At 38.5% G+C, this 13,279-nt stretch overlaps 3 protein-coding genes across 3 annotated transcripts; 1 reads left to right on the forward strand and 2 right to left on the reverse strand.

Annotated features, from left to right (window-relative positions):
• Nucleotides 1-3,448: 3,448 nt before the first annotated feature.
• Nucleotides 3,449-4,656, reverse strand: LOC112175661 (annexin D5). Its single transcript, XM_024313374.2, has one exon. The coding sequence runs from the start codon at nucleotides 4,551-4,553 to the stop codon at nucleotides 3,615-3,617; it is 939 nt and encodes a 312-aa protein (XP_024169142.1). The 5' UTR covers nucleotides 4,554-4,656; the 3' UTR covers nucleotides 3,449-3,614.
• Nucleotides 4,657-7,056: 2,400 nt separating this feature from the next.
• Nucleotides 7,057-7,488, reverse strand: LOC112178484 (putative fasciclin-like arabinogalactan protein 20). The gene has a single exon (XM_024316625.1). The coding sequence runs from the start codon at nucleotides 7,486-7,488 to the stop codon at nucleotides 7,057-7,059; it is 432 nt and encodes a 143-aa protein (XP_024172393.1).
• A 3,401-nt stretch (nucleotides 7,489-10,889) lies between these two features.
• LOC112175662 (40S ribosomal protein S6) lies at nucleotides 10,890-12,926 on the forward strand. The gene is made up of 6 exons (XM_024313375.2): nucleotides 10,890-10,985; nucleotides 11,071-11,135; nucleotides 11,483-11,540; nucleotides 11,624-11,732; nucleotides 11,831-12,103; nucleotides 12,530-12,926. The coding sequence occupies exons 1-6, from the start codon at nucleotides 10,980-10,982 to the stop codon at nucleotides 12,766-12,768; spliced, it is 750 nt and encodes a 249-aa protein (XP_024169143.1). The 5' UTR covers nucleotides 10,890-10,979; the 3' UTR covers nucleotides 12,769-12,926.
• The last annotated feature ends 353 nt before the right edge of the window (nucleotides 12,927-13,279 follow it).

The following is a 13,279-nucleotide window of genomic DNA, read 5'->3' on the forward strand; positions in this document are numbered from 1 at the left end:
TTTGGCTAACAAAGCCTCTTCTCTTAATAATAGTATAGATATACATGCATCCTTTTGGTGTGAAGTTGTGTTGAGAATTATAGGACACTATAAACGTTTTAAAACATATATATATACACACACACACACACACAACTTTGCTCAGGTGTGGATATCCATACCTAAGCAAAAGGTACGGATTTCCATATTTGACCCACTTTTTTATCATATTTTTACATCTTAACTGTTCAGTTTTTAGGTCATCTCTACAAATTTTCAGCCGATGATCATTAAGGCATCTAAAACTGCAATTTACTCGAACGAACCGAATCTGTCAAACCGGAACCGTTCGTGTTTATAATGGTAAATTGCAATTTTGGATGCCTTAATGATTATCAATTTGGCTGAAAATTTGTAGAGATGATCTATACATTAGGACCTAAAAACTGAATGGTTAAGATGTGAAAATATGATTGGAAAGTGGGTGAAAACTGGAAATCCGTTCTTTAGCTTAGGAACGGACGTCCGTAGCCAAGAAGGGCTGTATATATATATATATATATATATATATATATATATATATATATATATATATATATACGCACACACACACACACATATTTTTGAGAAATAAAACATTTATTTTGGTTAAATATTCCATATAGTACTAGTAATTTGTTTTCGTGTAATCATTTAATATGAGCGGAGCACAATATTGCTTTTCTAACATCCTTTCCTAAGGTTTAGGGTTTTTGTATTAGCACCTTCACACTTGTTGTCAATTTTATTTAGTACTCGCAAGTGCATGAATCAATTGTAGAATAGATGTGCAAGTACGAGGTCATTCCCTCAAGGATTGATTGAGACAATTTTGTTATAACAATGCTAAACTTAAGTGAAACAAACTGATTTTTATGATGTGATTGAGTTTTAAACAGAAAATTAAAGAAATAAAAACTAACATTAAAGACAATAATGAGCAATGAGATTCTTTAGAGTTTAAGAACAGATTATGAAGATGCTAAAGCACTGAATCCACCACTTAATAGTTCTATCCGATTCTCTAGTTGATAACAATTGAATTCCCTAGATTTCATGCTAAAGATTTCCGTACATAAGCCTTATTGATCCCAGACATATGCCAAAGTTCCTATGAATTCCAACTTATTGATCCTGTATAGAACTCAAGTAGCCAAACTATAATTTACTCCACTTAATGATCAGGTTCAAGCAAACATGTTCAATATCATTAAGCACAAAAGAACTAGGAAATCATGCAAACAAGAATATTGACTATGATCAAGCACTTGTATCCTTAATTCACAACTCTTTAATCACAAGATTGAATTATCTTTTGGCACCCTAGAAAACATCTACTCATTGATCAAGCATCATGTTCTCCAACCAAATAACTCATAAACAAAACCTAGGTCTTATTGATCCCAAGCAAAGATTTTGAATAAAAGTTATTTGAAATAGTGATTAAGAGTTTAACATAGAAATAGAAATTCAAAAATTCAATAGCAAACCAACTAAACAAATAAAATAGTCATACTAGGGGCTTCATCTCAGCCCTAGCTTAGAAGTTTAGCAATCCATAACTATGAAAAGTAGGACTAGAATCAAAGAAAACATGAAACAAACAATGGAAGAATTGAGGAACTCGGGTCCAGCGATGGTGAGAGCTTTTCTTCTCCTTGTTCTTTGTGGAATATGTTGCCTCTTGTTTTTCTCTAGACATTCTAGGTTTTCTGTGTTGTATGTTTCTTTCCATTTGTACTTGACTTGGGCTTCTTAAGTCTTCTAGTCCAACTTGGAATAGATTTCTTCTCTTTAAAGAAACTCAAGGTTATTCTAGTCAACGCAAGAAATTACTCTAAATATGTCAGACACGTTCAGTCTTATTCCATTCGAGTGCTAAGAACAACAAACTTAGGCCGCACAAGTCAGATTCCCAAAAGATATGCAAAATCTGTCAGAATCTGCCTTCCCGAACTAGGTTCACTTAAATCATCATAACTTCCTCTAGAAGAATGCGAATCCACTTCCCTAAAATTCCTCAGAAAGCTAACATCCGTATCTTTCCAATGGTATATGGCTCGCCTGCTACTTCCTTGTGAGAAGGTAAAATTCAATCCTCAAAGTTGACGCTCAGCAGAGGCAATTCTAGAAGCTCAGGATAGCAAGCATGCTTTCAATCCTGCGTTTGACTTTAAGCTCCAAATCTTTCTTTTCTCCAATTTAACCTACAAAACACAAATACAAAGTAAATGACTCAAAAATAACAAGAACTAAGCATAGAATCCTACATTTAAGGGTATAAAAATGTATGAAATTATGAACCTATCAACACTCTTGTATGTCTTGTTGATTTTATGGCCTGTTTGGCTTCCAAACTTGCGTTGGAGGATGGAAAATTTGGATGTCGTGGATCTCACGCGAAGTAAAGGTGGATTTGATTACCGTAGATAGTTTTTACTTAGTTAGCAAGTCTCTTCTTGTGAAGTTTTAGATGTCAACGTGTATAGGTAAGATATAACGCATTGAAGTGTTACAAATTAGAAATGAGAATATGGTTGTTTTACAATGTAATTTACAATGGCTAGGGAAAATGTTCTTCATATCGGCCCATGGTACTACAACACGATGACCTCTTAGACTTGTCTCTTGTTTCTTTTATCTTCAATTATGGTTTGGGTATAACTACACAACTTGCCTTATGGGTTGCGCACATAGAAGATTAGGCGTACTGTATAGGGTACGCTTTGGTAGGTTTCTAATGGTGGACAAGGCTAGTGCTTATGTTTGTTTTGCTTAGATGGGAGTTAATCACGATCTCTTCCTCTTGGGTATGGCATAAACGGGCTTTATGTTGTTGCCTACCTTGGAGGTTGAAGTCAAGTTTGTGTACAAAAAGGTTGTTAAATTTCTCAAAGCTACCAGGACTACTTTCACCCCCTCTTTCAACAAGTCCATCTCTTTCCAGACCTCTTCTTGTCTCTCCCAACAAAAAGATGATGCAGACGGGCAATTACAACCAAAATTCACAATAACCCAAATCACCATCTCAGACATGTCACCAGGACCAAGACCAAGACCAAGACCAAGACCAAGACCTTGACCTCTTCAAACGTAGCCCTCCATACTCTCAGAAACAGAGTGCCCGGTGACACTGCAGCCAAAAAAAGTGAACCCCTGATTCTCGTTTTCAGTCCAACCCATCTCGTAAAGTAGTGTCGTGACTCCAACAATTCATTCTACATATAAAGTCCCCATCATTCGAGCAAAAAACAATCCATAATCAAAGAAATGACCGTTAGGCCGAAAATACCTTTATTAAAGATTTTTCAACTTGATTCATTTTTTTTTCCCAGACTTGATTTCAAAAAACTGAACAGTCATCATAAAATTACTATTTCAAAAGTATTTGAATGGAACATCCATCATGTTGTCCTGCATTTGAAAAAAATGTAGTGAATCAGTAATGGCATTAAACTAGTGCATCAGTAATTACAAGCACTTATTCGGATGAACAATCTCTGGAGACAAACCTACACATTAGAAGAAAGAAAACCCACATTCACAAACTCACTGACCTACACATTAGAAGAAAGAAAAAACCCACACTCACAAACTCAATGACCTAAAAGAGCCAGAAGAAAAGCCCTGAAATTCCCAGAAGTCTCAGACTTTACGGCCTCATTCAAACTCTTACCATACTTCTTCTGGTACTCAATCTTCACATACATCATATCAATCTCCGCCCTCGTCACCACCACTCTCAACAATGTACTATCATCCGTCCCCAAACCCTTCATCGCTTTGTGCAGTACCCTAGCAAAGTACCTCCCTGGATGATCAGCACACTCCAGAATCGTCACCAGGCCATGCTCGAAGTTCCCGGAAGTCTCCTTCTTCACCGCTTTTCTCAGTGAATTCCCATACATGCTCTCATAAGCCGAGCTCACCGCATTCAGATGAGCCCGGCTTCGATTACTAAAAACTTCGATAAATTTCTTCTCATCAGTCCCCAGTCTTTTCTCTCCGGCCATGTACAGGGATTTCGCGTCGTTCTCCGCCGCTACCCTATCGAATTCGAAGCCCTCGTACCTCTGCGTGGTGACGAAACCCAGCAGGAGATTCTTGAGGTCGCCGGAGGTGTAAAGTCCGATGTCGCGTTCCAGATGGGTATTGAAAATCGAGGAGTAGACTTGCTTGAATAGGGCGATCTGGGAGGGGGTTCGGGAGCAGATGACCTCGGTTGCGGCGCGGTGGTCGGAGCCGGTGAGGGCGTGACGGACGATGGTGGCGTCGCGGGTGGCGGGGTCGGGGGTCCAGAGGAGGAGGGCTTTCTTGGTATTTCCGCTAAGCTCGGAGGAGAGGCGCTTGGTGAAGTCCTCGGAGTACATGGTACTGTACTCGCGCGCGATTTGGGCGCGTTGGGCGACGTCGCGGTGGGCGAGGATGTTGATGACGGCGGCGGTGTCGCAGCCGAAGCCCTTGAAGGCTTTGCGGAGGTCGATGGCGTCGGTGCGCGGTGAGGTCGGGGGTTGGGGTGTGGTTAAAGTCGCCATTGTTTGTTGCAAAAAATTATCGAATTGATTGTGACAGGGAAATCGTGGCAAGGGGTTTTGAGAAACCGATTTGGATTAGGTAGAGGAGTAACGGATCTCTAACGCGTGTGAGTAAAGGAGCCAACCGCTTGACATAAGTGATGAAAAGGACCAAAGCTTTTCTTTTTCTCGTGTGGGTCAATGGTCAATTTTCATGACGTATAGTGTGGAGCACGTGGGATGAAAATGCCCAGTGAGATAGTGACACATCGACTAATTGGTTTAGGAGAAGGGCAAATAATTTAAAGAAACTGATTGGATTAGTTGCGGGAAATATGCTTTAACCGTTTTTTATTTTTTTTATCTGCTAAATTGTTTATTTTTGAACTTAATTAAAGAGGGGCAGTTGTTGTGATTTTGAAAATTTTACATAAAGCCTTATTAGCTGAACTGAAATACAGATATATCATAGGTTGTTGTAAATATTATTATCTATATGGATGTCCACGTAAATACTCATTAGTTATGTACTTTGATGTAAACTCTACCTCTATATATAGAGGTTAATGAGACTGAATGGGAACACTTCTACTTCCTCTCAACTATTTTTTTTCCATCTTCTCCCTACTTTATAACACATTATCAGCACACTTGCTCTTAATTTTTTTCCACTCTATGATGATTTACGAGTTTTTAGTGCAACTTTGTTGTTTTTGACCATAACTCATAATCTACGAGTCAAAATTTTTTAGATTATATCATGGCACAGCTATTATAATTTCGTCAATTACCTTGATTTTTTTTTTGTTTCATCGACAATCCTGCATCCATAATTCATGGTTTCTACAGTTTTCATTTTCAAGTATGCTGATCATACATGCAACTTGAATGTAATATTGCATTGGGAATATTATTTGTATATTATTTTATTTGTTTGTTTCGTTATTTATTGTGTCATACCATAATTACACAATCATGAAAATTGCAATTTCATTCTGAATAGACTTCTTATGACATATTACGTAGCTAGGTAGCTTTAGAATCCTTGATAACCTCTAATTATTGTTCTATCTCTTATCGATTGACCAATTTTGTTCATTATTACTTAATGTGAACCATCTATAACTCTGTATGTGGTCACGTAAATTGAGAATTTGTTTTGATTGTTTAATTAAATGTCATCCTAGTCCATCTTATTGGCTTTTTGGCTTAGATGCCGTATATCAGTCCATATGCATATCGATTATATATCCAAGAACAATATCATGGTACCGGTTATTATATTGACGAGAGATTTATGGCACGTTGTCATCGTATATTATGAAGATCTTAAAGACACATTGCTAAAAGCAAAATCTCAAAAGTAAAGTGTCATTATAAGTGTATTGCTTATCAATCCTCAAGAGATTCAAATGCAAGTCAATGAAAGGTTGAAAGAGCCTAAAACTCACTCATGGAATCAAAGAGTCTAAAGCAAGCTCATATGTACTCATTTCATTATAGTCAACGAGATCTAAATTGCCTTAATGAGTACTATGATCATACTACTATTGAATTCAAATTATGATTATTGTGTTGCAACATATTTTAACTTTCGTGAAGTTATGAATTACTTAGAGCTCTTGAAGAGCTTGTATGAGACATATCAATACACAAAGATATTGATGTGCAGTGCATGGCTAGGTATGCCATGATGATTTTTCAATGTTTTAAACTATACAAAGTCAAATATGTCAATTTCTTTATATTGTTTAGCTATTACTTTGTGTATGAATTTGAGCATGTGAGATTGTTTCTAACCTTATCATATGAGGTAAGGCTTATTGAAAATAGTCTACCTTTGTTGGTATTGCTTAACCTTTGTAGGTATGAAAATTTGTGATCAGCCTCTATATGCAAAGCACACATGGTCTCACTTCAGTGATACACACATCAAACTACTATACATGGTACATGTAGCTTATTGCATACATAAATGAGGCTTGCAACAATCAGGGGGAGCATCCGGAAGTATGCTACCTAGGACATATGCGCGTTGTGCTCTTTTTGTCCATCGACCAGAGTTATTTTTGTCCCACTGGGTTTTTGTTACCTGGTAAGGTTTTTAACGAGACAACAATAAGCGCGTCCAATACCATCATTCATTGGTGGACATCCAAGGGGGAGTGTTGTAAATATTATTAGGGCTAATTACTATTTAGTACCCTGTGGTTTGGGTCGAACATCAATTCAGTCCCTCGACTTTCAATTTCATCAAAAACACCCCCACACTATCATTTCTCATCCAATAGGTCCATCCGTTATGATTCCGTCAATTTTAACTGTTTAGCTGCTGACGTGGCTATCCAACTCAGCATAGGTGGGCCCCACATGGAAGCGAATTTCCCAAACTGACCCTAGCCAGCCAAATATGGAAAAATCCAAAATAAATTCTAGATTTTGAGGTTGGGGGACTGAATTGATGTTCGATTGGACCCTGGCCATCACTCTGTATCCATTGGACCTCATCACGCCTTTGGCTCCTTCAAACCAAGAAGTCGCCAGAAACCCAATCGTGCTTATACCGTTCGACAAAGGTAACTTTCACATTGGATCCATGACCGGAATTCGGGTTTGGGTCGAAGAAGTCCTCAGCTCTGAGAACGATCAAGAACCCGTCGTAGTAGATCCGCGAGGCGGCGGTCGTGACCCTGACGCCGTTGAGAGAGATTCCGGTGGCGGAAAGAGGCGAGGTGACAAAGAGGGAGCTACTAGAGAGGAGAGTTGGGATCTTGGTGCCGGCGGGGAGCGATTTTAGGGTTTGGAGGGGGAGAGTAAGAGGGGCGAAGTGGAATTGGAGGAGAGAGAGGGAGGGTTGGCTGGCTCTCTTGCAGGCGAAGTCCGGAGGAGCGAAGATGGTGAGCAACAGTGACTTGGGGATGAGAGACTGAGAGACGGCCTCGAGAGTGAGAGCCATAGAGAGGTAGCCAGAATCGGAGAGGACTTCGGCTGTGTTGAGGATGTTGTGGGAGGGGAGAGCGGAGGGGAGAGAGAGAGGGGAAGGAGATGAGGAGGAGGAAGAGAGAGACGGCGGTGATCAACGGCGACGCCATTGATGGAGCCTCAAGAAAGATTTAGGCAGTTGCAGAATGTAGAGTGTGTGAGAGTGAAAATGGGAGTGGGGAGGTGAATTTAGAGGGGCGGTTTTTCTTTTGGCGGGAAATTGTGGACAGCTGCACTATATATATTATTTTAGTTTGAAATATATCAATACCATGCAAGTGGTCCGGTGGTTGGGGCTTTTATTTTCATGCGTGTTGGGAGGGGTTCAAGTCTCCCCAACCTCAAAATCTAGAATTTATTTTGGATTTTTCCGTATTTGGCTGGCCAGGGTCAATTTGGGAAATTCTCCTCCATGTAGGGCCCACCTATGTTGAGTTGGATTACCACGTCAGCAGCTAAACGGTTGAAATTGATGGAATCATAACTCTATTGGATCAGAAATGATAGTATGGAGGTGTTTTTGATGAAATTGAAAGTTGCGGGACTGAATTGATGTTCGACCCAAACCACATGGTACTAAACAGTAATTCTATGTGGATGTCCACGTAAATACTCATTAGTTATGTACTTTGATGTAAACTCTACCTCTATATATAGAGGCTAATGAGACTGAATGAGAACACTTCTACTTCCTCCCAACTATTTTTTCTCCATCTTCTCCCTACTTTAAAACATAGGTGAATTTAGAAATAAATTATCTTGTATTCAAATCTCATTATAGAAAATTGTTCATATCTTTAAATAATATAAAATTTTACGTTTATAACAAGCCAGCTAAAATTAAGGCCCCCGTTTGAAATTGCTTCGCTTTTAAAAAAAGCCTGCTTTTGTTTAAAATTTATATTTTATTATATTTGGTAAATAAATAAATAGATAAAAAGTAACTTTAGTTGAAAATTATAAGTCACTGGCAGTAGAATTTAGAAGCAACCCAAATGTTGCTTTTAGAAGCTATTATGGATAAAAACACACTTTGAAGTTGTTTTATGAACTGACAACACTTTTTAAAAGATTATTTACTAAACGTGAAACTATTTGTTGATACCCAAAAAAGCACAAAGCATGTCGTATGCGTATTTCAACCCCGATAAGGAAATACACATGCAAACCACATTTGAAAATACAAAAATTACATATATTTTTGAATCGTCATGCCAAACATGTGGACCCAAGCCACAACTACTCTCTTGGGGCTTGCAGAAGTGGCTATGGTGTGCAAGGTTACAGAAACACATAATGCTCATCTATTGATTCAGCGTCATCATGGTCTCGGTCTTGGGCCTGACATCCAAGCCTGATAACTTGAATTAATTGCGAATTGGTGAATATGAGATTTGGGCTAACCTCTTTTCCTTAAAACTCAAAGCTAAAGAAAATAGTCAGCCCAAGACTTCTTTATCTTTCTGCTAGCTTCGACTTCTTTCCCTGCGATTGTCAAATACACTGCTCAACCCAAAGATCCTTGAGAAATATCGATCCCTCCTGTTAGTTGGTAAAGAAGAGACTTTCTAACCAGTAGAGAGATATCCTCTTCTTCCTTAAACGATAGGCTCACAATTCTCAAACTTCCTCGTCAACCTCGTTCCAGGTTTTGTGCCACCGCAACTGTTTTTACTGCAATCTTTGTTGACGGCGACAACGACCTTCTCCCTCTCCCAAAACTTCATCTCTCAAGTAAGCTTTCTTTCCCCAGACTTTAAGGCATAAATTGTGTCTAGGTTGAAGAAGAAATGTTTTATCCAAAAATCATGTGTTCCTAATGAAGCCTATATAAACGGAGATTTGGGACTGTAATGAGCGGAGTTTTGCCAGTGTAAAGAAACAATCCAGCATAATCGAGCAATACCCAAAATACTTAGAAACACCTACAGCAAATCAAGCTCTCAAGCCTTTAAGAACAAAACCTAACTCTTAGCCATTGTCTCCCAAAAACTCCTTCAAACCCATCTTCCAAAAACCCAAATCCAGAAATCCCCCAAATTCTCTCACCGCAGTGTGTTTCTAGCTTCCACACCATGCTTCATGTTGTCAAGCCCTATTCATTATCTGAATCACGCACAAAGTCGTCCTAATAATCGGATTATTGGGTTGATTTTGGCCTAGTCAATGTTTAATTCAAAAAGCACCCTCACACTTTTTTAATTCACAATTGATTATTCTCACAACACAGCAGCAACAATTTTTTTTTAAAAGTCACAGTTATCCCAAACTAGCCCTAAGTCCTTACTCTGGCCGTGTCAGACCCTTAAGGGGCTTATGCCGGTCCAACCCGCCCTTAATCATGCTTGGGCTGTGGTGGACAGTTATTAAATGAGCCCAGTTCGTACTGTGCTCAGGCTAAAGAGGCTCGTTTGACACCTCTAATTGCATATGTTAGTTGATAAGAATACATTGTCATGGCTAGATAGTATATAACCTTAATTTTATGCTTTTTCATTTCCTGGATGTAGATCAAATTATCCAAAATGCTTTATTTTGATGGCTATATCTACACTTGATCTTTTAATGGCATAAGGATATCCTCTTGTACACATACAACATAATCGAAACTTTCACTCTTGGGTCGGTCCCTCCCTTCTAGTTTTTCAGTCACTTAAAATGAAATTAGAGAAAGCCAAAAGTGATACTGACTCATTTGATAACGCAAGGTACAAAACCAAAGAAAATTCTCATTTCTAAATTATAAAGAGTAAGAAGATACCAAAAGTTTCCAAATTAATTCCAACCCATTACCATTTCACTTGTTAAATAAAATTATTGTTACTTTCTATTGAAAATAGTTTTGTTGTGTGATGTCATCTAGGATGGAAACGGACCGAGTGAAGGTGGTGTGGTTTGTTACTGTTAGGGTTGTTGTTGTTGTGTTTTTTTTTGGTTTTCTAGTTTTTTTTCATGGATATGAAAATAAATATAAAAGGAGATAAAGACAAAAATGGGGTAAAATAAGAAGTCTAAGGAGATCCAAATTTCAAATTATGAAGTATAAATAGAATCACGTATTTTTAAATTTTTTGTATAAAAATAATTTTGGCCTGACATGAAAAATAACATAAGGATAGTTTTATTCATACCTACAAAATTTTGAAAATGTTCATACCTCCAAATTATTTATTAACCAAATGCAAGTATGTATCTGTGTCCTGAATCAAAATTATACACAAAATCTGAAAATAATAAAATTCATTAACCAAGTGAACAGAACCCAGTTCATTTTTGCTCTTGGTCCAAACCCAAACTCTACAAAAAAAACTGGGCTTTAACATCTTCACTAAAACCAACCCGTCTACCATTTAACCCGCAAGCCACGAATATATATTGATTTCAGACCCTAAAAACCCTAGCACGAGAAGGCATAAGTAGCTCCCTCACTCTTTCAGCGCCTCCCTCTCTGTTGCGGCCGCCAACATGAAGGTTCGCCCTCTGCAATTTCTTATCTCTCTTTCTAACTCCTTTGCCTGGGTCTCACTGATGTAAACTCTTCGTTTGTGTTTTGCAGTTCAACATCGCCAACCCCACCACCGGTTGCCAGAAGAAGCTGGAAATCGATGACGACCACAAACTGTAATGTCTCTTTCGATTTGGGTTCTGCTTGTTCATGTCATTCAATTTCAGTGTTGGTTTTAGTTTTCTGTAGCCACTGTGTTTGTAGTTTCAAGAGAGTTTTGTGTTTGGCCAAGTGATATGCACTTTAGTTTGATATTAGCTTTGTGTATCAGATTCGTTGTTGCATTTAGATTTATACTGTCTTTTCTATTCTAAATAAGCGTTCATGCATATTTATAAATTTATAATCTTGTATCTGTTTTAGCAAATTTTTATGTGCATATAGTTGTGAATGAGCTATGATGTTTATAAAGATGTGTACTTTCTTGTTTATATAAATGTTGATACTTGTATTCTGGCTGCAGGCGTGCCTTTTTCGACAAGAGGATCTCCCAGGAAGTGAGCGGAGATGCCCTTGGAGAGGTAGGGAACCTGCTGTTGTTTTGTCATTTGAATGACCCTAGTTTGAGTTCCATGTCTTAACGAGACTTTGAATTGTGAAACAGGAATTTAAGGGATATGTGTTTAAGATTATGGGAGGCTGTGACAAGCAAGGGTTCCCGATGAAGCAGGGAGTGTTGACCCCTGGTCGTGTTCGCCTCTTGCTCCACCGAGGTGAGAAACCCTTGTGTGTTTTAGAAGCATTTAGTATACAGATTCCTGGAAGATTTCTAATTGGCTACTAATGAACCATCTAAACTATGTCTGGCTAGGAACCCCCTGCTTCCGTGGTCACGGAAGGAGGAACGGAGAGAGGAGGAGGAAGTCTGTCCGTGGGTGCATTGTCAGTCCTGATCTTTCTGTTCTGAACTTGGTTATTGTGAAGAAGGGTGACAATGATCTTCCTGGTTTGACTGACACTGAGAAGCCTAGGATGAGAGGTCCCAAGAGGGCATCTAAGATCCGAAAGCTCTTCAATCTCTCGAAGGAGGATGATGTTCGAAAGTATGTGAACACATACCGTAGATCATTCACATCAAAGACTGGTAAGGTTTCTTAATGTCCCTTAATTGCTCTCATTTGATGTTTGCTCGTTTACTTATGGTATGCTCATTTAGTTGAGGTTGATTGCTGTAGCTTTTACTAGACTTTTGATGATGCGTAGACATACAGGCTAGTTAAACACCCTCTATTATCTTGCAGACTAGTTTAATGAGTTAGGTGTTGGGTGTTGTATCTGGTAGTATCCGTTGTTATATGAAACTTTATAAGGTCATGTGATTTACTTTTCTTAGATTGTCGGATGCTTTAAATGTGTTCAGAAATGATGTGTGTTTCAGATCAATCCTTTCATGTTGCTTCAAATGAAAATTTGGACAGTTCCATCCATATATGTTCGTACTGTCAGATAGTGAATAAATAGTTTGATCGTATTTCTGTTATTGAGCTTGGTAACCTTCCTTGGTTGGCAGGTAAGAAGGTGAGCAAGGCTCCTAAGATTCAGAGGTTAGTCACTCCTTTGACCCTTCAAAGGAAGCGTGCAAGAATTGCAGACAAGAAGAAGAGGGTTGTGAAAGCCAAGTCTGAGGCTGCTGAGTACCAGAAACTCCTCGCCTCAAGATTGAAGGAACAAAGAGAACGACGCAGTGAGAGCTTGGCCAAGAAAAGGTCCAGGCTGTCTGCAGCTTCAAAGCCGTCTATTACTGCTTAGATCTATTCTCAAGTCATTAAGTTTTGGTTTAAAAGATGGATGTTACAACTTTATTTTCATGTGTCTTCTGTTTTTGACTGCTCAAGTTACTCTCCTTTAATGCTGCTGAGTTTATTGGATGTTTGAGTATTTTATTAAAACCCTGCTTTTGATTATTATATGGTGCTTGTATCACCTTGTTGCTCTCTTTGCTTGGTAAATGTGGTCCGCGTAAAATCAAAATGAAGAAATTATAGTTCTACTATAACAACTGAGAGTTGACCTACTTTAAGAATGAGTGTTCGTTTTTGGTTGGAAATATTGTGCTCAAGAACGGTGTGGTGTTCTGATAATATCAAGCTATCACAAAATCTGATCAGAAATAATTAAAAAAGGAAGTTATCATAACCTGAACCCTATAACAACTGAGAGTTGGCCTACTTTTAAGTGTGTTTTTGGTTGGAATTCTTGGGCAAGAAATTGATAATATAAAGCTTTCACAAAATCTGATCAGAAAAAAATAAAAAGGAAG

Source organism: Rosa chinensis, chromosome 7, assembly GCF_002994745.2.
Source record: "Rosa chinensis cultivar Old Blush chromosome 7, RchiOBHm-V2, whole genome shotgun sequence".
Taxonomy (NCBI): Eukaryota; Viridiplantae; Streptophyta; class Magnoliopsida; order Rosales; family Rosaceae; genus Rosa; species Rosa chinensis.